The sequence below is a fragment of the Acanthopagrus latus genome, chromosome 1 (assembly GCF_904848185.1).
Source record: "Acanthopagrus latus isolate v.2019 chromosome 1, fAcaLat1.1, whole genome shotgun sequence".
NCBI classification, from domain to species: domain Eukaryota; kingdom Metazoa; phylum Chordata; class Actinopteri; order Spariformes; family Sparidae; genus Acanthopagrus; species Acanthopagrus latus.
The window spans coordinates 29420659-29446999 of NC_051039.1; the positions used below are offsets into that span (position 1 = coordinate 29420659).

Genomic DNA, 26341 nt, shown 5'->3' on the forward strand with positions numbered 1-26341 from the left:
TGATCCAACATGCAGTCAACCAGAGCAGCCAGCAGCATACTGTACAGACAGCTGCCGTAAAGGGAAGCAGTATGCCATTTTGTCTGCCTTTCACTGGTCACACTCTCTCTCCCTCACATCAAAAACTGCATTTTTCTCCTGTGATGGTTATTAAATTTCACAGTCTAGTGAGAGTACTCTTTATATGTCAATTCAGTCCTATTCAGTTTAACGTTGTGAAACTTCTTAAATAGTAGGAAAAGTACTGCACCTTTGACTTGAGACCACATTGCTGCTGATCTATGGTGTAATCACTTTTGGCTGCCTGAAGATGTGCTCATTTTAAAGACCTCCTCACCCAGGGGTGTGCATATGGGTGCAAGTACATTTGCTAATTACACAACGTGGGTGCTGAAATTACAACTGCATCGGTGAGTCGATGACACGCGCTCTGTGTATTACCGATTTTTGTTTTCACTCAAGCGAAAAATAGCAGCAGATGGAAACCTCCGATCCATGTGCATCAATGAGAATACTGTAACCTTCATCAAATCAACAGACAACCCACCTCTCTGCCCTCTTCTTCTGTCAAATTGAAAATGCCGATGGCACTTGTTTATCTTGGTACTCTCCTAATATTCATGTAACAGCACTTGATGGAAACTTACATTGTCATTAATAGATTTCCAGAAAATTCTGTTGAAAGGTGCACTACATTTGGTTGGAAACCTGATTATTTACTCTATATTTTAATCGGCCCTGGCCTGATTAAGTCCTGAATTTCAACAGAAGGGCTGACTTGAGTTTAGTCCCTTTACACTATGTAACGAGAAAAAAATGGAAAACAATCTATTTTATATGATGCGATGTAGAGGAGGAGTTTGGTATTCTCACAGCCCGAAGAGTGAAGCTGCTCTGTAATCTGGTGTTACGGCAGAGAATATTCCTGTTTCTTTTTCCAGATGGCAGCAGGGGGAACAGACTGCGGTTGTGGTGGGTGTTTCAGTGTCCTTTAGGGTCCTTTAGACATCTCACCTCACAGTTGTCACTGATGAGGTACAAATGATGTTCCAGGCAGTTGTAATCACATTCATTGCATTTAAAATAAGAAAAAAAAAAAAAAAAAGCAATGCGTCTACCATAACGGATACTCTTGAATTATTGCTGTTTTGCACTGATACTGTTTACCTTGCTAATGAGACATTTCATCAGTAGGCTTTGTATTGATTGCAATGCTTTTCTTGATCTGCAGGTGATTCTGATGCTGACCAAACTATTTGACTTCAACCTCAACAGCGTGACTGAAAGTTCATTATGGAGGTAAGCTTATCCCACTACATGAGCTCGTAACATTCCTAGAAAACCCCAGAGCAACCAAGAGTTTGACAAAATAAATTGGTCAAAAGGGAGTGTAGAGTTTAGTTCTCTTTTTTTTCTGATCTTTTCTTAATCTTGTGTTTGAACTGCTCCCAGCACTGCTCTTGGTGAAAAAGAATGCCAATACTGACAACGATCCCATAATGTGAATTAATGAGACATTTAAAGCTTGAGAAAGAGGCAACAGTCAAAAAAACATCTCTCATATGACAAGCCTGAATAGCCACCAGAAATCGCTCACATGAAAGCCACTAATCAACACCACTAGAGCTGCCAGTGTTATCCAGCAAATTACCTTGACCAGCCTTGAACACAGCGTAGACTTGCTTGGAGCGCCAACCTCATTTCTGACTCGATTCTGATGTAACTTTAGTAGAAGCCATTTAGGAAGGAGTGGGCTACATTTAAAAAAAAAAAAAAAGAAAAAAAAAAAAGCCATAACCAAAGAAGATAAAATGTGGTTCATCATCGTTCCCTATGAAATGCAGTGGCACAGACGTGTTCTCTCTAGGAAAGCAGAATTTATAAAGACTGACTACATCATTTAATTTAAAGAAGTAAAGAGAGAAAAAGACTGATCAGCCAAATATTGTTAATCTTGCTAAATATTTAAACTGAAACATTTATGAAATGCGCGGAAGCCCCCAGAGCTCAATGCAACATTGTCATCAACTGAAGAAAAAACATCTCCTACAGACTGCAGGAAACATGCTGCAAATACAGAATACACCATCACATTTTTGATGTCTGAAGTGACGGTATGTGGACCTTTGTGGAAGATCATTGAAAAAGAGTTTTTTAAGACTTTGCAGACATTTTAAAACTAAACATTTCCATGTAGAGTGGTCGTAAAGTCTAAGACCAGATTAAGATTCTGTAGTAATTAATTATTATCTTAATTCAAGATGGCCTTTCTCAGCGTCAAATCATGGCCAGCCTCAAGTTTTCTCGGGGGGGTGCTGTCCAACATTTTACATATGGTACTCTCCGACTCTTTACAGAAACTGGATTGTTGCATTAAAAGAACAATCTGGCTGACCCAAAGAGACCACACCATTAGAGGAGTTTGCTCCCTGAGAGATAGAAGAGCAGCTTCATCACAGATACAGATTTTTCCAAAGATAAAAATGCGAGGCTCCAATCAGAAAAAAAGTCCTGTCAAGAAGGCTGTCTCGTAGCATCTCAGGGGATGAGTAGCAGTTTCTAAACCACATCTCAGAATGGAAACAAGACCCGATGGCTGAGGTTGGACAAGAAATACCAGAATTACAGCGGGTGACTGTAGAAAATGCCATTTACTGATGAATCCAAGTTAATGATGGCAGTAACAGAAGGTGTGTATGCAAGGAGAAGAACAAGAGAGAGAACGATACCACACTATTTCAAACCCACAGTGAAACATGTGATGGGAATATATTTACGTCTGGGGCTGTTTTGTCTCATCTGGAATTAGACAGCTGCACATAACTGACTCTACCCTGACCAAGGAGGAGTACCACTCCATTCTTAAGAGACATGCTACACTCTCAGGTTTGTAGAGAAGGATTCATACTGCAGCAGGATAATGAACAAACACACCTTGCACCTTACTTAGTCAGAACCACTTGAAGACCAAACAAGGCCATGGGGTCCTGACTGTCATGGACTTCCCTCCACAGTCACCTGACCTCATCCCCACTGAACATTTGAAGGGGCACTTGGAGACTGAGAGAACCAAACATTCCATGACATTACAAGAGGCTTTGTGGGACATGCTCAAATTGTGCCGGGATAACACGAGTCAATAGGTTTTGCATTGAACTTCTGGAGTCAGTATCAGCTCAAGTGCATGCTGTCAGTAAAGCCAAAAGGGAGACATACTGAAAAGATCCAACTTCTCAGAAATGAAAACAAATGTTTTAGTATGTTGACTAGTGGTATCAGACTTTTGGATCCCACTGTATTTTCTGTGCAGCCCGTCCCGCTACCAATGCAATGTAAACTGTGTACACAAACTCAATACTCAATACGTGTGTTCATGTGTAGAGACCAAGACTCAAGATTGATTTGCTTTAAAATGATGTTCTGTAAGTAATTTGACTAGCAAGAATGACGTGATGACAGATGGACCAGTTCTTTTTTTTTTTCTTCCCATGTGCCTATAATATGGCCTTCTTGTGGCTCAGATATAGCAAACAGTAGCAGACCACAAAGTCTTATATAAATCAGCTGAATAGAGGTGAAATTCTTGTGGAGATCCCAAAGTTTGGAAATATCAGATATGTCAGACAGAAGTATGAGGGAGACACAGATTAAAAAAAGAAAAAAAAAAAAGAAAATCCTCAAGATATCTAGATGCATTCTATTTGATGCAATGGTGCAGCTGAAAAGCGTGACATCTAGAGTTTGAGTGTAACACTTGGTATAAGAATCATGTAGCTTCAATAGAGTGACGAAAGCAAGCTGATACTGACACTGCATATATGATTCTAAATATGGGAATTGATTTATGTTCTTAAGATTTAAAAATGAGGGAAGGGGTTATATGAAGATAACATATACCAATAGAGGATATACCAATTATCACTGGATATTTATGCATTGCCAACATGTTAACGAATAGCTTATGAATATCAAATTCAGTTTGGCCAAGGCAACCTGTAGCATTCCATTTACTTTCCCTCAGTTTCACCAACTCTTTGGATAAGTCTGCTGTCTGAATGGATAAAGCAGTTCTGATTATATAAAATGTAAAATGTGTCGAAGAGCTCTTCCTGTGTACTGAGGTTTATACCTGTCAGCTTAATTTTTGACATTAATGTTTGAGGCAGTAGATCCCTTTTCAAGTTTGAACACTTAATGCCCTGCTTCCAAGAGTGTTTTTTAAGCTGGAGGGGCAGAAAAAAGAAGGAAAATCCTGTATGTGTGTTTTCACCCTGGCAGACTTATGACACATTTTACAGTATTTAAGATTAAAAAGAGCAAAAATAAGGATGGATACCTTCATCTTTTGATTGACAAGTGTTCAGCAGAGCAAACATGGGGTGGGGGGATCATATGAGTTTTATATTATACTAACACTTTAGTGAGATGCTGCACAAAAATCTGAAATACATCATGGATATAAAGTAAAAAATAATCACTTTATAAAGTTGATGTGTGAACACATTTGCAAACAGTGGCTCATTTATTGGTTCATTTATTGGCAGCAGTGTTTGTATCCACATGTTAAATAGAAGTTTAATATTCATTCTTTTTCAGATTTGTTTTGGTATTTACCTTAGCCAATAAATGTTCCTCTATTCTCATAATTTAATTGCTTACTTTGGCTGCTGTTGCTAAGCTTTTGGCAATGATTGTTTAGTTTTTTTTGTTTTTTTTCTTGCAGAGTTTGCCATACATCATCACCTCTCTCTCATACATATGTGTCATGTGTTTCCCACACATACACTTTGCTGTTTATTTACCTGGGCAGATTGCCCAAGTAAGTCATCATGGTGGCCCGTTTTGACATTTTTAATTTAAACGTTTTTGTCAGTTCAAAAGAAAAATCTGTCACCCTGTCCACCTGCACATTCAACTTCCCATGAAGTCAAAATCCATGTTTTGTTTTTGTTGTTGTTGTTGTTGTTGTTGTTGTTGTTGTTGTTGTTGTTTTATCCCACATGACTTGCTCTTTGCTTCACTTATTTGCCAGCTTTAGGCTCTGCTAAATACATGCTGCTGTTTTCATCCTGTAGTATGCTGAGGCATCTGCAACAACATTTTCCATCTGCACTGTAAATGGTAAATGGTAAATGGTCAGTTTCCCCTTACAATTGCACTGTAGGGTAAAATTTGAATGACAAATAAAGTAAGTCTAAATCTTAGTCTTTTACTCTTGTGTAAAGGCAATTGAGTTAAATCTAACATCTGAATACAATCATATTGCCTCTGGTGTAGCAATAAGAAAAGCATCTTCATCTTCCAGTGTTTTGACTAATGCTGCCCCCACATTTTCCCTTTTGTTGTTTTGAAACTAGACCAAGCTTTGCTTGAGTTTTTGGAAACATCAGTATCACGTTTAAGAGATTTGTGTGAAGGCACTGGGACAAAGTGACACTTCACCATCAACTCTTTTGTAAAGACTATGCTTTAATACATAAATCTTTGAATTTTGGAACACATTAATATGATTGTTGTCCATCCTTCTGTCTGTCTCTGTATTTTCATTTAACCTTCAAAGGTTAACAAATTATTTTCAGATCCCTTGTTCTCTGCCGTTTATATGGTAAAAAGACTTCAAGTTCACAGAGCAAACAACACACAGTTTTCCACAGAGGCTGCCTAAAGGCTTAAGCGCTCACCCAGAGCTATGGTAAATGTACCATTATATGACTGTTCTTACCTCATAGAGGCCCAAGTGAAGCTATTGCTCTGTGTCGCTGAAGTCATTACCCTCGTAATGGTGCATCTACTGATGATGTTTCACTCACATTATTATAAATCCGATGCCTTGAGAAAACAGAGCTTCTATTAATGGATGGATGATTGAAGGTGCACGTGGCTAAGCTGAGGTATTGAGCGAAAGACAGAGGAATGAAGAGATGATATATACAGTACTTTGAGAGAGCAAAGAGGATAATAACAGCACAGAACATTAGCAGGCAATACACAGGCACAAAGACAGAGCAGCAAAGTTACAGATAACTGCGGTTAAGATAGCCAATCGGTCTGCCAGAAACGCAGCGCTCCTCAGGGAGAGTTTGAAGCTATACTAGGCATCTCTGCCTGTTGTGGCCCCAGATAGCAGCATGAGGTAACAGCTTGAAACTTTTACACAGAGAAATCACATGGCATTATGTGTGCAGGCAAAACCTGTCTGTCATCGCTTAATGCCAAAGGACATATAAAGGAAAAGATCTCACACAAACACGCTTTGATACTATGAGCTTTTGTCAGCCTTCATTCCCTTTATTTACAGTACAAGGAACCAGGTTCATTTATCATTATACAGCACAGGATCATGCAAAGTAACACAAGGTGAAATCTGTTTTATTCTTAAAAAAAATATATATTTTGTGGCAAATATCAACAAAAATCATAATAGTGGATAGAAAAGTTTTGCAGGGATGTAAGAACCACATTAATGGGACATTGTACGCCTTATATTTGATGACCCAAGAAAGAGACTCAGAGATCATCTTTCTTTATAATCACTGAACGAGTTTGACTGCATTAATCCCACACATTGTTAATTTGTCCACGTTAATGAACGCACACTGGCTTGCCTTGACTTTCTGTTTTCTTTCCACCAGCAACGTTATCTTCTTACTTTGTCAACAGTTTCATAAAGCCAACCAAAAAACACATATCGTGCTTAGGATTTGTTCTAATGTCATGACACTTGTTATGTAGCCGATCAAGACCAGCGTGGTCCTGAATGACATTGCAACAACCAGGTGCACTTACAAGCTGATATAGACAAGAAGGGGGCTTGCATTAAATGAGAGAGGTTGCCTCACATTCAGTGGGTTTACGGGAGGTAGGTATACCAGAGAGCTCTCTCTCTCTCTGAAAACTCATGTACATGGTAGTCCACTACCACTCGGTAACCACCAAACAATCAACTCCATTACAGGAGAATAATTAATTGATGGCTGTGAGGCGAGATACATTCAAGGGTTACAAGGGTTAATGGATGGTTATCCTCAATGGATGGTCTCAGTGGATCAGTGTGAAAGATGAGCTGATGACAGTAGTATGTGTATTAAATACCAACATGTTCTCACTCCCATTGTTTAGTTTTAAAGTTGCCATTTGTACGAAAATGGATTTTTGAGTCTCATTCCCAACTTGTCAAAAACTGACACTCAAAAATTGACTTTTCTTACAAGTAGCAATTTTAAACTTTAAACAGTGACGCTCTACCTACCGCCATGTTTTGTATGTGAAGGGTTACACTTTCAATATGAAGCTCGCGGTCAAACAGCTCACATATATGACATTGGATTGCTATTCACATCACGGTTCGGTTAGGTGAAGGCACCAAAACTGCTAAAAAGAGAAAAGGATATTTCTCAGGGTTAGAATAGCTCAGTCTTGTCACGTCACATAATGTGATGAAAGTTATATCATTAATATACATTAACTTACTTACGTTATATAGATTAAAAACAAATCCTTCTTTAGTTTTTTTTCACAAACCAGACGTGAACCACCCCCCCAACCACTTACTGACTTGGACTTTTCTTGCTCTTTCTACTACACTTAGAGGGAGAGGACCACTGATCATGCTGCTGTATTTAACGCATGAGAAGTGAGAACAGCTGGACATACTGTATTTACCCTCACAACAGATTAATTTATAAAACTCCAGCAGGAAGTAGCTTGTTATTTCAGGCTGTTAGGATTCCCCTATTTCTTCTTTTCCATTTTGAAACAAACTCCTCAGTAGTGTAGCACTTGCTGGCCCCGCTGCTGCACAGAGTAGACGCCTCCGCTCATAGCGTCCATCGTTAGACTATTGATTCTTTAAAAAGCAAAACTACGGTGGGGGAGTAATGTAATTGGTTTAAGCTCGACTGCAGTGTAACGACGGGATAACAGACTACCACGCCAAGCCTAGTGCAAGGTTTAAATGAGTTCCTTATTAGGAAACATTCAGTCAGATTTGCACTGTTAGAAACTAATGTGCATACAGAGGTTAATATGAAGAATGAGCACTGCTGCTAATATTGAAAAACTAGTCATATACAAATGTATACAAACTGCTGTTTGCATTTTTGTATCATTATGTTAATAATGGAAATAAAAAGAAAAAAAAAAACTCATTTCTAGAAGTATTGATAGACAGATAGATAGATAGATAGATAGATAGATAGATAGATAGATAGATAGATAGATAGATAGATAGATACTTTATTGATCCCGGAGGAAATTGCACCTTCCTACAAGCAGACAGATACTATACTTGATAATACTGTTATTTATCTATTTTCTAAGTGTCCTACACCATCAAATGGCGCATCAGCTGTCTAAGATGCAAGGGGCACCAGCTAAAATCTTGCCAAGGCCACCAGATTGGTCAGCGCAGGCTGAGTGTAGCTTCGATAATAGAAGTTTGCCACGAAACCGTGAAGGGCAGGGAGTTGATGGAAAGGGATTGCAGATGTGGTGGAGGGAGAGGGGGAAAGGTATGATTTAGCCTGCTACTCAGAAGATATACTGTACTGTCTGAGTGAGCTAAGGGGTCCCATAAATTCATCCTGGAACACTCAGCTCGGCTGCCATTTGTCCACTGTCTCAAGCTGTTGGTGTTTTGTCAGTGCTCTAATGCAGCGAGTGACCTCATGTTAACTACCCTAAGATGTATGCAGCTCTCATCCTCCAAACCATGATTAATCCAGCCCCTATGGAAAATGAAAAAAAAAAAAAAAAGCTTTGTAGCAGGGGCCTATCAATGTATAGTAGACCCTGGAAATTATAATTGAAACTCTATCTAATAATGAGTGTTCATAGACATTATTATAATCTATTTCAGAGAAAGTAAGAAGTGGGGTTGAATTGAGGAGGTTTTTTTTTTTTTGATATAGCGTATGTGTGTGAAACGAGTGTGTTTCATGGATGTAATTGGGAACAGCTCAATCATCCTCCGAGCATATACAGAATCAATTTTCCTCAGCGAGCCATATCACTGTAATAGGACTCGGTCATTCTTTCATTTATTTCCTTCTTGTTTAATCCAACATACGGACAGTGCGAAGCATTGGCTTACCTATAGTGTCTGTGGAGCCACCATCCTCACCATTGATGGAATCACAGCTGTGTGGCAGGCCACAAATGAATAGCCTTTCAAGAGCCACTAACAAGGCAGAGAAGTTTCACTCTGAATTGTCGTCCTTGAGAAAGTATCCATTTCTTTTAACTTTTCATCTTTGTTGGATGTGCTGGGGTCGGGCCTTTTTTTTTTTTTTTTTTTTATTGGTCCATGTTGAAAGTTGCAGTGGCACTAAAAATATGTCATTGTCTCCTAAATCAAGTGATTCTGTGACAGTGGCCTCTGAGGAGTCGATCAATAGCCTGATGATGTCATTGTCCCATGGTCCTGGCTGTTGATGGATTCGTATGAATTATAGCGGACTCATCCAGGAGAGTTCGCCCGGTGGCAATGTATTTGCTCACCATGGAATCCAGCCCGTATTAAACCTCAAAGGGTTAGTTAAATGAGGGAAAATTGCCAGTGTTCCATAAATATTCCTGCATTTTCACAGCTGTTTGTAAACGTCAAGTGTGAAACTCAGAAAACTCTTCAAACAAGGATTTAACAGCTTCACGGAAAGAAAGTGAAGGGAATAAGCACATCAGTCGACGTGAGTGATTGCTTCATTTGAAATCACACAAGGCACTCCGCAGTGTCTTTCCTGCATTTTAAAGATTTGCATGCTTTGGGCTTTTTATCTAACTTCATGTGAAATTGTAGTAGCCCCTTGATTGAGCCTCAAGCCTCTGAAAATAAATCAGACCTGACGGCTCAAACTTCCCAAGACAGACTGAAAGGCAAAATTTCAACTGAACACAAATTTTGCATTTGCACTTTGAGTATAACATTTCAATATTTTAGCACCTATTCAAAGCTGCTCTTGATTTCACTGTTCAAAACTCTGTCTATTTCTGTGGAAATAAACTCAAACATCATTACAGCCAATGTTGTGATCATGTCAACATAAAGTCTTTACATTTATTTTACAAACCCGCAGTTTCTGTGATTCTGTGTATTTATTAAATGACATTAAGGATCATTTCTCTTATCTTATCTTTATTATGTGTTTAGCTATTATGGGGTTTAACTTTGCAGGACTTTGTAACTGTGTTTTGAAATCTGCTATGTCAATCCTTGTGTTGTGTTGGTAGAGAAGAGGCATTTGGCAAAGAGAGAACACATAATAATCTTAATCGTATTATTCCTGCTCAGAGTACTCTTGGATCATATGCAGTTGTGGTCTAAATTTGATACTCTTGTAAAGAAAGAATATATATATGCAATCTTCAGTTCCAATGATTTCGACAGCTCTCATTTTTCTGTGATGGAATGAGTGGAACACATAGTCGGCTACTGCAAATATGACCAAAACTGCTGGGACCAAATATGAACAAAAGAAAGTGAATTACCATTTTTGGTCAGTGTACACAGTCAAGTGTGTTCTGCATCAACATGGGTTGAGAGGCTGCCATGCAAGAAAGAAGCCCTTGATCCAGACACGGCACCTTAACGCTCGACGGAAGTTTGCTGCTGACTTACAACTCTGTGGTTATATGAGACAAAAACTGAGTTGTTTGGCCACAATGAGCAGCAGGATGTTAGGAGAGAAGGTGAGGCATCTTATCCCAAGAACACTGTACCTACTGTCCAGCATGGTGCTGGCAGTATTATGCTGTGGGGTCGTTTAACTGCCAGTGGATCTGCTGCTCTACAGAAAGTAAATGGCATAATAAAGAAGGAGGATTATCTCCAATTCCTCAAATCATCAACCAGGAATATTGGGTCTTGGGTGCAGGTTGGTGCTCCTACAGGACAGTGAACCCAAACATAAATCAAACATTGTAAATGAATGGCTAAATCAGGCTAAAGATGAGGTTTTGGAATGGCATTCCCAAAGTCCTGACTTGAACCCCATCGAGAACATGTGGACATGATCTATGGGAGATTAAAAATGAAAACCTAAATTCTGCATGACACTGAATGGTGGTCTCTATTCAACCATTTGTGGCATTTTACATTCACTAATCACCTTTTTACTGGCAATAAATGTCCCTGTTGGTTGCCTTTATAAGTGTGTGTCTCTTCTTAGTGCCTCTCTCCACTCACCCCCTTTAAGTCGTATGCAGAATAATGAGTGATTGTTACAAGTAGCTGTCATACGCAGCTGCTTTTAATCTTAATCAAAGACTCTTTTAGCTCATTAAATCAGCTATCTGACAGATAGATGTGTTGTATTTGTAGCCTCTAATGGAAAACTTCGAGTCGCACGCGATGATCCATCATTATATCGTAATCCAGACTGCAGTAAAATAACCACACAGACCTCTGTTTTTGCTTCACTCTGGCCAGTCTAACAGTATTATGTCATGTTACACAAAGCAAACCATTGGGCGTTGGATATGGTGACTTCCCGTGAACACACTGGCACACAGATCACAGTGAATCATGTTGAGACATCAGCTCACTGAACGTCATGAATTATTTTCACTAAACTTGTTTTTTAGCTTCTATGGCAAAACGAAATCTGTCAATTATTATATGTTATTATGTACCAATTAACTCTAGTTTGAATGTCTAGTGTTCTGTTTCTCCACATTTTTTATGTTCCACTTAATGGTTTTATGTTCAACTAGAAGCAGGGGAATTTTAATTCTGATGCTTTTTGATTTTGTTTGTCTCTGTGGTGTTTTTAGTGTCATTTGTATGATACTAGATTGTAAAAGTTTGTGTCATTACCAGTTTATCAAAGAATAGCATTTGTTTTGAACCGCACTGATATTGGACATTTGAGGCAAACAAAAACTATACACATACACATCTTTGTCTCTTTGTGTTTGTCTGCGGACGCTCGCTGATGTGTGCAGTGTGCCAAACAGCAGCTAAAAATGAACTTCCCTGAACTTTTTTTCATTATTTCACCTTTGTTACTCTGTGGTAACAGGGACGTTTCTGTGTTAGGATGTGTTGTTTGTTTGCAGCTGCAGCTCGAGTCACCACAGAGTGACTGTAATGAAGTGGCCCCTGTCTTCCCACCGGGCTTCATGTCGCTGTGTTGATCACAAAAGGGACTTAATTTACGTCTGTGCTTATTCGCCCCTCACACTGAATTCTCGAGGGGAACTTTTAATTGCAACAAGTAATTCATCAAGTGTTCATCAGACCTTTTTGATTAAATTTCAGGTCAACTGACTACGGAGCAACGTACCAGAAGCTGAATGACAAAGTAGGAGCAAAGACAATACTCAGCTATCTGTATGTGAGCCCTAACAACAAGAGAAAGGTAATGTCATTCTTCTGTTATTTCTTTAATATTTGTCTTGATTGTGTGAGTTTTGTTTCCTCCTCCGTTTTGGTCTGATAGAGTGTGTTGGGACAGACATATTGATGTCCTACTCATCATTCAATGTTTGATGTCTGTCTCTCGCCTTGTCACTTTCTACATACAGTGAATACACATGAACGGACATGGGGACAGATAATTTACAAACATACGTTTTCACAATTAAGGTAATAATGTTCACATGTGATTGCAAATATACTTAGTCCCTCTAGGGTCACATGTAAGGTTTAAAAGAAACAAAGTTCCTCCGTGCTCTCAGATTCACAGATGGATTTTGCCCTGTTCTTTTATTCAAACCCGCCTCGCATGGACTGCTTTGACCACATCCACCCAGTAAATTCAATTGCCAAATAAGCACAGTCATAGAACAAAAGCATTAAAGCATTAATTTGGGAATCTGACTTATTTGACAGATGCAGTCTCCTTCAGAATGCTCCATGGGGAATGCATGCATGTATGTTAGAAAGAACTAAAAGAATTACAAAACCGTGCACAGGAATGTTAGTTAAGCAGGACCATTCCAACTTTTCATTTTAGATGCACTGGTGAGTAACAAATCCGTCAGCTCTGATGATTCATGGACTCAGGGGGCTCTGAAGTCCAACTTAAGTATATTTGGTATTCTCAAGATATTTCATATTTTTCTAATTACTTTCCTGACAATGTTTGCCAAACCATTTTGATAAACAACTCAAGTTGGTGCTCAAAGTTACACAATTGATCCTGGTTCTAGATTGGAACAATGTCATATGATAACAGTGGAATCTGGGAGTCATGCATTGGTTTGTATGGGATATAAAAGTAACTCCTTTAAGATGAGGGGCAATATGTAGTGTGAGAGCTGTTGAGTGAGAGAAAGAGAGAGATCATTGGTGGCCGTGCTCGGAGCAGGGGGAAAGTTAAGCAGTGAAGTTGTCTGTATGACTATAAACCACACCCCCATCCTCTGTTTAAGAAAAAAAACATTGACCGTTAGACAGGGAGAAGCATGCAAATATACACTATCATCATCATCATCATCATCATCATCATGAATAGACTATAGAACTGGGGACAGTTGTAGTTTAATTATCAATTATTCATTTATATCAATGAATCAATTATGATGCTTAGTTTACTTAATAGCTGTTCCACATGGGATTAGAGAGTAAATTCGTTATCAAACTAAAGCCCCAAGTATCTATAACATGCAGCAGTTTCAACGTCAGAACCGTGATACGGGCCATATGCTGGGGACCTGGAACGTTTTAATAACAGATGAAGAGAAGAGCCAGTGGCATATAACTCAATGTCATCTGCATAAAACATGACAATTGTTGGTGTTGGTGAGATGATATTGGTTATGTACATGGTGAATAAAAGAGGACAGCGAATGGACCCCGAGTTCTACATGAGAGATAGATGTGAACCCATTTTAAGGACCAATCAGCTTCTGGTCCAGTCAAGCATAGCACTGATCAAGCATTAGGCAGCTTTTCCCCCAAAATACCAGGATTCACCTGATAAATGCTTTAAATGGGTCTGGAATGGAAAGTGTAGCACATTGTAGATCATTGTCTAAGGTTTCAATAATAATTTAAAGTACACATAATGCAGTTGTTGTGCTCTGTCTTGATCTAAATCCTGATGACTTGGACTGAAATATGTTAACTTTATATCAGACACACATCGGATAATTTGTATGTGTGTCCATGATTTCTAAGATAGTTAACTATTTGTTCAACATTTTACCAGACTGAATTAAATGATGGTGAAGAGCCTGACTCACATATCATTTATCATGATTTGATTTTCAAAATAGACTTCAGAAGAGATTCAGGCAGGGGAATTATTTTCCAGGGAGTTCCAAAACTTGGATACATTGCCAGAGTTATTTGCAAGTGAGGACAAGTATAAGTCAGATTTGGCTTATACTAAGACAGTTAACTGGCAGCAAAGTATATACTGTACCATTTCTAAAATGAATGGCTTGGCTACAGTTTCATTTTTCCTTTCTGTCTTTCTAGAACTAATTCAGCATCCATTCCCTTAGGTGGTGACCTTGTATTTTCCTGGGTTTGGGTCAATTGCTAGAACAATCTGGCGGGGTTATTTCCTTGAGTCAATTATTCTCTGATAATGAAGATGAAATGCAACCCCACCTACAATCCAGTTAGTTGGTCTGTCAGTGACTGGGACACCCATGATGTCAGTTAAAGGTGCTAATATGGTCAATTAGACACCCTTAGCTACACATGGATGCTGGAATGTTTTTTTTTTTTTTTTTTTTTTTTCTTTCTGGGAAGATGCAGTCCAGCTAGCATGCAATTCTGTACCAAAACAATCTTACAGAATTTCACTTTTTTAAGATTAGATTGTATTATATAGTCCAAGGTCCAAAGAATCAACCTTAAAGTAGAATCACACATGCCAAGGTGAACCAGGGAAAATGTCTGTTTTGACTGTAATGTTTAACAGCCAGTTGTTTTAACTGAGGCAGACTCAGGTATAAGTTATTCTTTGCTACCATTTGTTGTCATCACTTGTAAGTTGGATAAGCAGTGCATGTTCAGTCGGACCTTGGCAGAGCCAGTGAAGACAATTGGAGGCTTTTCTAATGAGGCAGTACTTCACAGGAAACAACTGGAGAGAACAGCAGCCTTGGAGTCCAGGAAACCACTTAGTTAGACAACAGCAGGCCCTAGTTTAAACACACAGAACGGCAAGAAGTGAAGACCTGCAAACAACTTGGCGGGTTGTTAATATCCTTTCACACACGCAGGGGAAACAGAGATGGCTTAAAAAAACACTCTCTCACAGATTCACATGCACACCATCAGGCTCTCAGATGAACACATACATGGTGGATCTATTTTTGCATGCTATCCTCATATCTATCTCCTGTCACCTTCACTTACTGTCACATATTCTAATTATCTTTGTCTCACACACGTTCACACTGGCTCTCTGAGTCTTATGTCTCTCTCACACTGATAGTATTCCCATGTTGCCAAAGCATTGCATTAATTTAGAAAAGGCAAACCGGACTAATAGTCTATAGCTACAGCAGCTGCCCCATGCAGTAAAACAATCATGTGGAAGTAAAAAATGAGAGACTCATGAAAAATACAGACACAATTTTGCTTTCCTCAGATCCTTGCCACACCTCTGATGAAAAATGTAACCTTGGCCTTGGAGCGGCAAAAAACTTAGGGCAGTGTGTGCATATTAGCAATACATAATTACAACTAGTGATGATTGAATTAATGATAAGCATTATTAATTTAAATCAATAAAATGGAGGACCACCCTAGAATCAGGGAACAATAACCAGACCTGAAAACAGTCTCAAAAGGAAGTGAATATTTGTAAAATATTTGAAATTAAGGGACAGTGAAGAAACTGAATCCAAGCACTGACCACCGAACCAGCTGTTACCACAAAGCATAGGGCTGATCAATGGAGGTGACCACGTGAGGCGTGAACAAACAACGGCAGAACACTGTCTGTCGATCGAATACATGCCTTTAATCACAGTGTGGTTTGGACAGGCTACACTCTGATGGTCCGAATTTCCTGAATTTGTGTGTCGCAGGTGTTTCTGCTACACCGATGTTCAGTGTTATAATGGGGTCATTAACGATTAGTTTCCAGCAAGCTGCTTCTAAAACTATGTGCATGTATTTACCTGAACATATGCATGTTTGTACGTGTGTGTTTGTAGAGGAAGAGGAAGAGAAAAAGTGCTAACGCCTTTCTATCCCTAAGGGCTGGTGAATGGACTTGAATCACCTTCAGCTGGTTCTTGATAGAAAAGCGCCTTATTGTAACGGCATGACGGCAAAGCTAATACTTCGCTCCTACAGAGTGGAGAGGCTTAAAATCAGCTTGTGATGAGCACAAAGACCAAGCACAGTGTTTTACAGTGTAAAACTAGAAGCAAAAGTGTCCACTTTTGGACTTCTCAGACTTGAGTCACTTGAGGATGGATCCAAAAGCAAGTCAGTCCCCATGAGTCCCCTTGTTAAAATGCCAAAATTTAGAGCTTAAATAAACAGCCTTGAACAAAAAAAATATATATATTTTGGTCTTGCTAATTTCCCCATTTATGACAACTGTATGAGGCTAAAATTGTATAAAGCCTAACTCACTCGTTTACATTATATTAAAGTTATTCATGATTAAGAGAGTGGCAGCTTTGAGTGACAGCTAACCGCATGCTGTCTGCTTGGTTTCACCCCACTCAATTCCAGTGATTGATCCTGACCTCTCTGCTGCGTTTGTGGTGTTAATGTCTTCTGGAGGATTTTCCATGCAAATAACAGAGAAAGAATATGGCTTGATATGTCTATAACTACAGACCAGAATGGAGGGTAAGCTGGTGTTTTGGATTAATAAGTGCTCCTAAACCAGCAGGCAGCTGCTGGAGCTGGTGAGCTCTGGAGGAGACAGCCGTGGGCAGAGTTTGGAGCTCTGTCGAGGGGAGCATTGCATTTTCTCAAGCTATGGCGTTCAAAAGTGGATTTATCTTCACTCTCGCTTCTCAACCTGTCTGCAGCAACGAGCCATAGCGGTGCTGATATAATAATAAAATCAACACACTAAAAACAAAATAAGGAAACACATGTTGCACATTAAAAGCAGTTTTAAAAAGGTGAGGATTGTGGAGCTTTGTGAGTGAGGAGGAGGATTTTTGAATTGGGTCTGTCGTGGGACAGAGAGCCAGTGGAGATCCTGGAGGACGGGGCTGATGTGGTCACGGTTGTGCACGAGCAGCAGAGTTCTGGACATACTGAAATTCATTAAAGAGTTCGGATGCCTTGCCGTAGAGGATGCTGTTGCAATACTCATTCCCAGACGTGAGGAATGCGTGCATCAAGCCGAGAAGCAGAGTAACTGAATAACCACAAATGATCCTGTGATCATCTCGCATGAATAACGTGAGGTGAGATTCAGTTCTTGTGAACGCAGAATGCTTGTTAGCCTCGGTTGGCTCGCTAGCTTTCAGCCAGTGGGTTTGTTTAATTAACCACGCTTGCTTCATGTGTAACCGCACTCTGCCTCGCCCCCATTTTCGTTCAGCTGGGAGTGAGGCACTAGAGTCAGGCACTGACGAGATGGCGGCGTCCAGTAGCACCAACCATGAGCTTCATTCCTGCTTTTTCAGACACCTATGTTGATTCCCCACTGGCTCTGTCCACTATCTGCTCCCACTTGGGACTCCGAGTTCTACAGTGGAGTCTCGGGCCTTGTCAGACGAAACTTGCTTGAGGAAGCCTATTTCAGTGGAATACAGAGAAAAGTAAAAAAATAATAGTAGCGTGCTGTACTGTTCAATATTGCGCCATGGAATATTGCGCTAGGTGGACAGACAGATGGACAGGCGTTGTCATCCATCCTGTTACTGGGGCCAAAATATAATACGAGTGCACATAATATAGAAAAACAGACTTTGGAATAACCCCCCGCCCACACACACACACACACACACACACACACACACACACACGATCTCTGTTTTTCCCATACACATGTATTCACCCACTCACATGCATGCTTGTAAGGGAAAGTAGCAGATACTGAAGGTTCGTCGGTCTTGCTGTCATCTATGGCGCCATGTGACCACTGCTGGTGGTAGACAAAAGCCCCTTTCTTCAGCCAGCAGTGGAAGTAAATCAGGCCTCTGTGGCTGCAGGGGAGAGAGGGAGTAAAGCACTGAAGGATGGAGAGTTGGTTGGAGAGACAAATGGCACAGAGAGCAAAAGAAAAGACAGTGAGCAGGAGATAGGAGAGGGAGGAAGGAGACAGCAAATAAACTGACAGAGAGCAATTGAGCATGGACGAGTGGAAGGGGGGATGGAGAGGAAAAAAAAAAAAAGAATGACAGAGCTAACAAAATGGAGAGACGGCCCAGGGGTCACCCATGGAGAAAACAGACTGACAACACAGCAATTACATCAATTTTCATATTGTGGCTTCATACTGAGCCTGTACATGAGAGAACACATCTCGAGGACACATTAGGGGAATGATTTGGGGGTTCTAGCCTGAGATTTTGTGAGAGCACATTATTACAGTAGATGGCAGGGGATGGTGAGTGCTGGTTAAAAGAAAAAAAAAACAAAAAAAAAACAAAAAACAAAACACAGCCTCACAGATTGCAGTCTCATACAAATGGGTAATGCCTCTAATGGCTTGAAAACAAAGAGGACTTTTTCAAGAGGAAGCGTCTGAGTGACAGATGGATTCACTCTCTGCTACTTTACACTCAGTGTGTGTTGTCTTAAAGGAATACATGACCACTTTTTTTTTTTCTCTATGAACGTATTGACTAAAACAACAATTGCTGGCCTCAACTGTTTTCACAGCAAAAATCGTGCTTGTGTGTGTCTGCCGGCTTGTTTGTGTGTGCATGCATGCATGTGTTTGCAAGCACGGCACTCAAAAACAATTACGGCCTTGTGTGGCTCAGACGGCAACAACAGGCAGGTGGGTGGAATAGGAATTTACCTCAGATGAGACCTCTCCCACTGTCAGGCTTCAAAGACTTTTGTTTATTGTCTCACTTTTGGATACAAGCTCAGACTTTAAAGTGAATTTTAATATTTCATATCCAATCCAGAAAAAAAAAAAAATCGGGGGGTCCACAGACTGTATGATGCAAAAAAAAACAAAAAAAAAAAGAAAAAAAACTTAGAGGAATGTCATACATAAATACTCAGGGTTATTTAATATTGATGCTTTTCTCTGCAGTAGCCATGAGTGTCACCTTACATGAAAGGTTAGGCTCAATAAATATTCATGAAGCGTGAGAGCAAAAGAAATCACCCGAAAAACTCTATTCTTACTTTTTTAACTGATTTAACAGTCAACAATAAGACTTAACTTTCTTGCCTTCGACTGGAAAATGTCTGCATTTATGCAAGTACAGATTATCCTGTTACTGACTTGTAATTCATATTGAAAATAAATAAGGCCACGCCCACTAAGCACATTAGTCTGATAATAGGACATTTGGGTTGAGTTGTTTTAATGGTCTTGGAAAGTAGACATGGACCAAAAGCAATAGCAGAGCATCAAATGGATCTCAATGGTGGAAGAAAAACGAATCAGAAAACACAATACATTCAAAACAAATAATGATAATAATGAATAATGTGCCTAATGAGCCAAAAGGAAAAACAAAAAAATAATACATTAAAGCAAGATCATGAGGTAATTACATTTTGTGAGAACACAGAGAGCACAGAGTTAATTATTTACATCCTGTGGTTTGTGAAAAGTAGCTGTTTGGCACAAATGGAATTGCTGCCTTGTAAAGTGTATACCGCAGTATAACTGATACCACAACTGAAGAACTGAACAAAACGCACAATGTGCACGTTATTTAATCTACTTACTGATGCCAACACGTTCATGTATTTCTCTGGCTGAAAACTGAAGTAGTCCTATTATGCATTTTCTCTTTTTTTCCTCCCTCTCCTTTGTTCTTTTACGAAGGTTCTTGTGTACGTAAAAGATCTTGGAGTTTGAAAGACCAAAGCCCACACCAACGGGAGCTCCTCTCTCCCACGGACAGCACTGCTCCAGACAGAGGGGGGAATACATAGCTGCAACACTGACCATAAGAAACATTATGTTTTATTCTGAGCATTAAAGCATGTAAAAACTATTCCAGTAGAGACCCAAAATACAATTGTACACCTGAAAATGACCACAACATGTCTCCTTTAAATGAATAGCACATGAGTGGATTCCCAGTCATTCACATGCACAGTGCTGACATTAGCATGCTGGCACAAATACATAAGGAATTGCTTGTCCTTCAAAAGTAAGAGTGAACAAAGGATAGTAATTACTTGGTATTTATTTTTGTACTGCCAGCCATGTAGAGAATGCAGGTATAGTCAGCTTAAGTGACTCAGTGGGAACAATATGAAACCTCGATTGTCTTTGAGATGTACAGTAGATTAAAGCTTGGCAGCCACACGCTGCTGACGAATAAGACTGATGATTTTTGGCAGCGCTGTGTGAACGCTTTTTAGGGTAGTGAATATCACATTCGTATCATTTTGGCAACCAACATTCAGCCAGGTGTGAGGAGTGTGAAGGACGGACAGATCTGCTGTTGCGAAAAGAGAGAACTCTGAAATTATGTGAAGCTAATAATTTATTGAGTCCAGAAGCTGTGTTCTGCCGGTTAATTATGTAGTAACGAGTGAAACATTATTGTTGCCTGCTTTGGTCTTTAATAAGATGTTGTAAAACATCCTTCTACATGACTATGTCTGTCAAGAAAAGAACAACCCAGATTTCTTCATCATGTCGGCTAATGAATTTCTTTAAGACTGTTATTCAGCTGAGATCTATTCCAAACTGAACACACGGACTGCTATTTTAATGGCAGCAAAAGAGGAGACTTCCTCCTTCAGACTTAAGCCATCATGCCATCATCAAGTTTCAGCTTATTTATAGAAAATAAAACGCAACAGATGCACATTATTTTCCCACATAGAGCACAGCGTTAGCTTGTCCTCAGCAAACTTCATGCTGCAGTGAAATCATGGAGACGTTCCTAATGAAACAGGTCAAGTGTCAGTGCGACACATGCTTGCTTACACCAGACAAACCTGGAGCAATACCACCTGGTACAGAGCAGCATACTCATATCTCCTTCAACTGCAAATAGTGTTGAGATAAAGCATGGGAAAAGGAAGGTGAAGTGTTTTTTTCTTTCTTTTTTTTTCTGTCAGCTGGTCTTTTTAAGAACACAAAGCATGCCAAATGAATCACAGCAAATCAGCCTTCCTTTGCTTGGCTGGAATGTCACGCATCCAGCGGTGGTAACGCAATCGAGTACAAGTTAACGGATGATGGTTTCGTTTGAGGTGGTGTGGTGGGGGTTGGTGGCGCTGGGAGGAAATGCAACATCTGTCAGCCCCGAGGCACAATCTCCAAATGGCTGCGACGAGCCGAGAGGCGAGAGCTCTGGAGCCCCGCAAGACAACACAGAGACAGAGGAGGGGAGACAGGCTGAGAGACACAAATACAGATGGATGGAGAGACGGAGGGAGATGAAGACAGGCTGACTGCGTGAGAGACTCTCAGAAATAGGAGAGGGAGAGAGAGGTGGAGTGGTGAAGGAGATGGGATGGGTAAATCTAGGTGAGCTGTGGTATTCCATCAATATTGTTTTACTTCCCTTCACAGAACATTGCCCACTTTCTCAGCATGGGAGTGCAAGCTTACTCAATGCGCCTGACACTGCCAGGATAAGGGACCTGGATTCCCCTCTAAAAGCTCTAACCTACGCTAACTGTCGCGTTATCTATTAACGGTGACTGTGAAGAATTATGGTACTTCAGCAGCTAAAGACAGATCAAGATGTCTAAAGTGCGTCTGCTGATGGTTAACTATCTAATCTGATTTTGTTTGTCAGTTCTCTCCCTGTCCATTCATGCGTAATTAATCCGTAGCTCTGTGTTTCTACCCACTGCTCGCACGCCTCACAACTTATAAGGGGCAGATAGCTCGCTAGCCGCGATGCAAGCCCAATTATAATGAAGGGCGGGAGCTGACATGTTACTGTTTGTCAGGTCTAGCGGAGGGTCTGGGGTGAGCTGAAATGTCAGGCAGTGTTCAATTAGTCCAGCCTTAAATGCCTCCGATCAAGAGACAGGAATTGCGCTTAATAAGATGGATCAAACACTTGGAAGCACCTGGTCGATGCAGCGGGGGGAAGCAGAAGTAATAATTATGAATATGTGCACCGACTGTTTCTGCTTTCATGTCCTGCTCTTCCAGCCACGCAGCTCCTTGGAGTTTGATAGCGTCTGTCCAGAATGTTCATTAATAGATGCGGCAAGATTGATTTGATGCACTCCGTGCCGCCAATGCAGACATTTTGAGACGTTAGCGTGGTTCCACATGGGCGCACAGAGGGCCCGTCTTTTACTTGAAAGGTGGAGTTCAACTCATTAGTAATACGGCCATTTTCCCCCCTTTGCTGTGTGTTTGTTAGCATTAGCCTTGTAATAATTACCCATCTTATTAAGTGGCAAGTGACAGTGAGCAGTAATCTACAGGTGTGCCACTGATTGATAATGTATGTTACAGGAGTCTTCTATAAAGGTTCAAATTCAAATATTTATAGTCACATTAAATACTTTTTAGTACAAATACTCTACTGAAAACATAAAACTTCACTCAGTCCATCTACTCTTGTTGACTTACCTGAAAGTGCACATGTTTTCCTGAAGTCCAATTAAAAATGGACATATCACATTTACAACAGTAAGTCCAGGATGATCCGGCATGAATCTCGGCTCACATTAAGTGCATGAGTATCAGTATGAAAGGGTAATTACAGCAACTTACCTTTTTAAAAGCGTGTAAGAGAAGGAAAGATGTCCATGACAAGATTGTTCTGAAGAAAGAGTAGGTGAGCAGTACATTTTTTTCAGAAGAGTCAGAGTCAGAGTGTGAAGAAGGAAGTCTGCTAATGAGAATAAATGTTACCTGAACAAAACTTTTAAACATTACCTCATCCATAAAACATTCCTGCCGTATCTTGGTTGTTTTTTTTGGTGTGTGCACCACCAGCAAAGCAAATGTTTGCCGTGAAATAAACTCAAAACTTGCTCGAGTTTGACCATGGGATTATTTTTGTCATTCACATTACTTGCACGAGTGTTAATTTTGCCCTAAACAGCCAGACCTCTTCACTCTGTATCAACTTAAATGTTAAGAAGTAATCTCTGGGCTCTCGACCGGGCGGTAAATGGCTCCAGAGAACAGCAGGAGGTCTGTCCCTGCGACATTTTGTACATTTAAAGTGCATATAATTTGGTTCCTGATTTGTTTCTACGGAGCTACCACACCGAGACCACACAATCTGTGACTGGTCAGCACAGGCTGCTCTTGTTTCCTCTGGGTTGAAATCCTGGAGCAGACAGCCTGTGAGTGCTGTCCATGCAGTCAGCTGCAGCCAGTAAGTGGGTGGTTCTGGACGGTGTGGCCTGTGTTTGTCAAGCGTGCAAGACTGTAAGGCAGGACAAGCCCTCAAAAAAAAGAAAAAAACATGGACAGGTACCATAACAAATAAAACCACAGCCGACACAACCACCTCTCTCTCTCTCACACAGTGACTAAATGTTTGGTTTGTTTTTTTTATGAGTGAACTGTGTTTTTTTTAAGTTTTCTCTAGGTTCTTGACTTGTTGCACTTTAGGCCAAAGGGGTTTGCAGGGATGGCAGGAGACGCTGAGACCTTTAGCCGCTCCAGCACATCTTTACAACTGACATTTATCAACCTCTTGTGAATACTTTACTTTCTCCTGGCTAGACCTGCTCCCCTTTCACTGCCCTTTGGCTTCAATTATCAGACTCAATACCTCTGGCTTATAAGTACAACCCGCAGCTAACGTTTCCCTTTTTCCCCGAGTCTGCGCTGATACGGATGTGAAATAATCCACAGCGGCTTCTGTTGCTTGGAGGAACATCTGTACAACCAGAGAATCCTCTCCTTTTTATAAATGCATTGTGCTTCAGCCCACCCAGTGAAGTGATAAGTAGGTTAAAGAAGTTTTGCAGTGATTTGTGCTTTGTTTGATGTTGTTCTTTGAAACAAGTGAATCAGAGCAGATTGGAACATTTAAGACAATCATAGATCCTTGAATAAGACAGGTGAAAGAATTGGTAGAAGTGTTACGCTTACAGAGCATAGTGTGCAGAAGCTGACAAACGTGAAGAAAGCACTTCTCAGATACCAGGATAAATATGAACCGTCCTTGATCCCCCACCTGATCCCACAGGTGGAACATCCTGCGTCTACGGGTTGTTTTTCTGCTCTAAAAACAAGCCAGAATCAGGTGAAGTTCATTAACTTCTATTAAGTCACTCCAAACCACATCGTTGTCACTGTACAGCAAGAAAATTGACTTGCCCCAGGGCAACTCAAGCTCTGTTATTTGATCCCCTCTTTCACTGCTTTTCTAATCTGAACCCGCTTAAAGTCTGACAGCAACACAAGAGCTATTTATTGGAGGGTATTGCGAGAAATTAGGCACAGATTTGTAGAGAGGAGTCACAATCCAATTACTAGATGACTGTGTGAAATACCAAATATGAGGCTAATTTAATTTCAATAAATTGTATCTTGGAGTATTTACAGTACTGAGGTGATAGAATTAACTCAAGTATTCCTTACACATATCTTAAATGTCCTCCAGCCAACACATATACGCTTCATTAACCTTTGTCATTTTCAACCTTTTTGGCTTCATAATTTACAGTCTATCATGCACAGACACACACACGCACACACAGACACACACACAAATACTTGGATTCTTTTGAATTACAAAGCTTGATTTCTAGCTAAGTTTCCAATTAAAGTATTTTTTTTTTAGCAAATTGTTTTTTCACAAACGTTTATTCTTTTGGTGTTAAGTTCAACCTCTATTCAAAGAGGCTGTTTTAGTTTAATTGATGAACAAACAGTCATGACCAACAGGCTGGCATCAACAGCGAGTGTTATCACACCCCGCTCTGTCAGTCCGACCATTTGTTTTGGTCACTGGGCTGGGCGAAAGTGCATGTGAGTACCTCTCCTACGCTCTAACATGCAGTATCCTGTAAGTTGCACCCTATGAATGTTGAAACCACAAACCATTTCTATTGGTCTGAGATGCTGGTGCTCCAGTGCAATATCAAGTTGCAGTTAAAATTTCATCACTTGGGGGTAGAGAAAGTTCAAAGCCCCAAAGTCTATAGTTCATAATGTGTTAGCAAACTACTGCCAACTCATCCAGCGCGGAACAACATTAGCATATAGTTCACATCTTGTCTGGCAACCTGAGAATTCCAAGTGCAATGTTTACTCTCCTTTTAGCCCTGTTTTTAAGCCGTTTATATTGCTCCCTAAATATTTAACCAACAACCAGTTGCCAACTTTTGTTTGGTGCAATGGAACTAGCTAATAGTGGGTGCATTGCAACGTTTATGCTGAAAAGGATGGTCTGATGCTAAAAAAACAGATTTAGAGTGGTTAAGCTGTGCATGAAGCATTTTCGTAAATGTCTTGAAAAGCAAACTTAAAAGGTTTTAAAGCATGTTGGTTTCCCTTCGTCACCATGACAAATATTACATAGAACATCTTTATATACGCTTCTCTAAAAAGGTGAGGCTTGAAAATATTGATATTGTATCTGCAAAGCAACTGTTTTCCTTTAATGTTTAGCTTTAATTGAACTTCACCAGCTGTTTTTGTGAACTGTGATTGTATTTTAGTTGTTTTAGTCCCCTTTTTTTTCATGAGATGGTGAACAACAATACAGTGGAACCCCGACTCACTAAGTGAATTCGTTCCAGAGGGTCTTTCGTAAGTCAAAATTTTCGTAAGTCGAAGCACCTTTTTCCCTATAAATAGCCTAATTCGTTCCAGGCCCCCTACCAGTCGTGTATTTCTTCTACAAATATGACTTAATATTTGAAAAAAAACACTAAGAATATTCCAAAATACAATCTGAAATGAAAAAAATAATTTATAAATGATAAATCTATTAATAAATATCAATAAAATAAATTATGTATGTACCTTTTGAGTGAGGCGATGCTGGCTGAAGACGAAGTTCTTGGTGGAGGAGGAGGTGGTGGAGGTGGCGGAGGCTGAAGAAAGCATACGTATGCATGCATACATACGTACGTGTACATGTACATAACATTATGGAATTTAATTGTAAACATTAAAACTAAAACTTACATTTATGTTAATTAATGTACGTACGTACACTGTGCAATGATATTTTTTAAAACATTTGTTTAAACTTATAATTTTTTTTCAAATTTTCTATCTTATAATTTTTTTATTTCGGTCGCGGCAAATTTGAAATTAACGTGAATTTTCCTGTATTTGTGGGATTTCGTTACGTGGGCAGAAATATTGCT

General features: G+C 39.9%; 1 protein-coding gene across 7 annotated transcripts in view; it reads left to right on the forward strand.

Annotated features, from left to right (window-relative positions):
- Window positions 1–26341, forward strand: part of LOC119026073 (VPS10 domain-containing receptor SorCS1) — a 183179-nt gene that overhangs the window by 89708 nt on the left and 67130 nt on the right. For all 7 annotated transcript variants that reach the window (XR_005077035.1, XR_005077036.1, XR_005077037.1 and 4 more), the window contains exons 2-3: window positions 1232–1299; window positions 12257–12356. Coding sequence is in view for 3 of the 7 variants with exons in the window: in XM_037110191.1 (XP_036966086.1) it covers window positions 1232–1299; window positions 12257–12356 (168 nt within the window). In the remaining 4 variants the exon portion in view is untranslated. The remainder of the gene's footprint in view (window positions 1–1231; window positions 1300–12256; window positions 12357–26341) is intronic.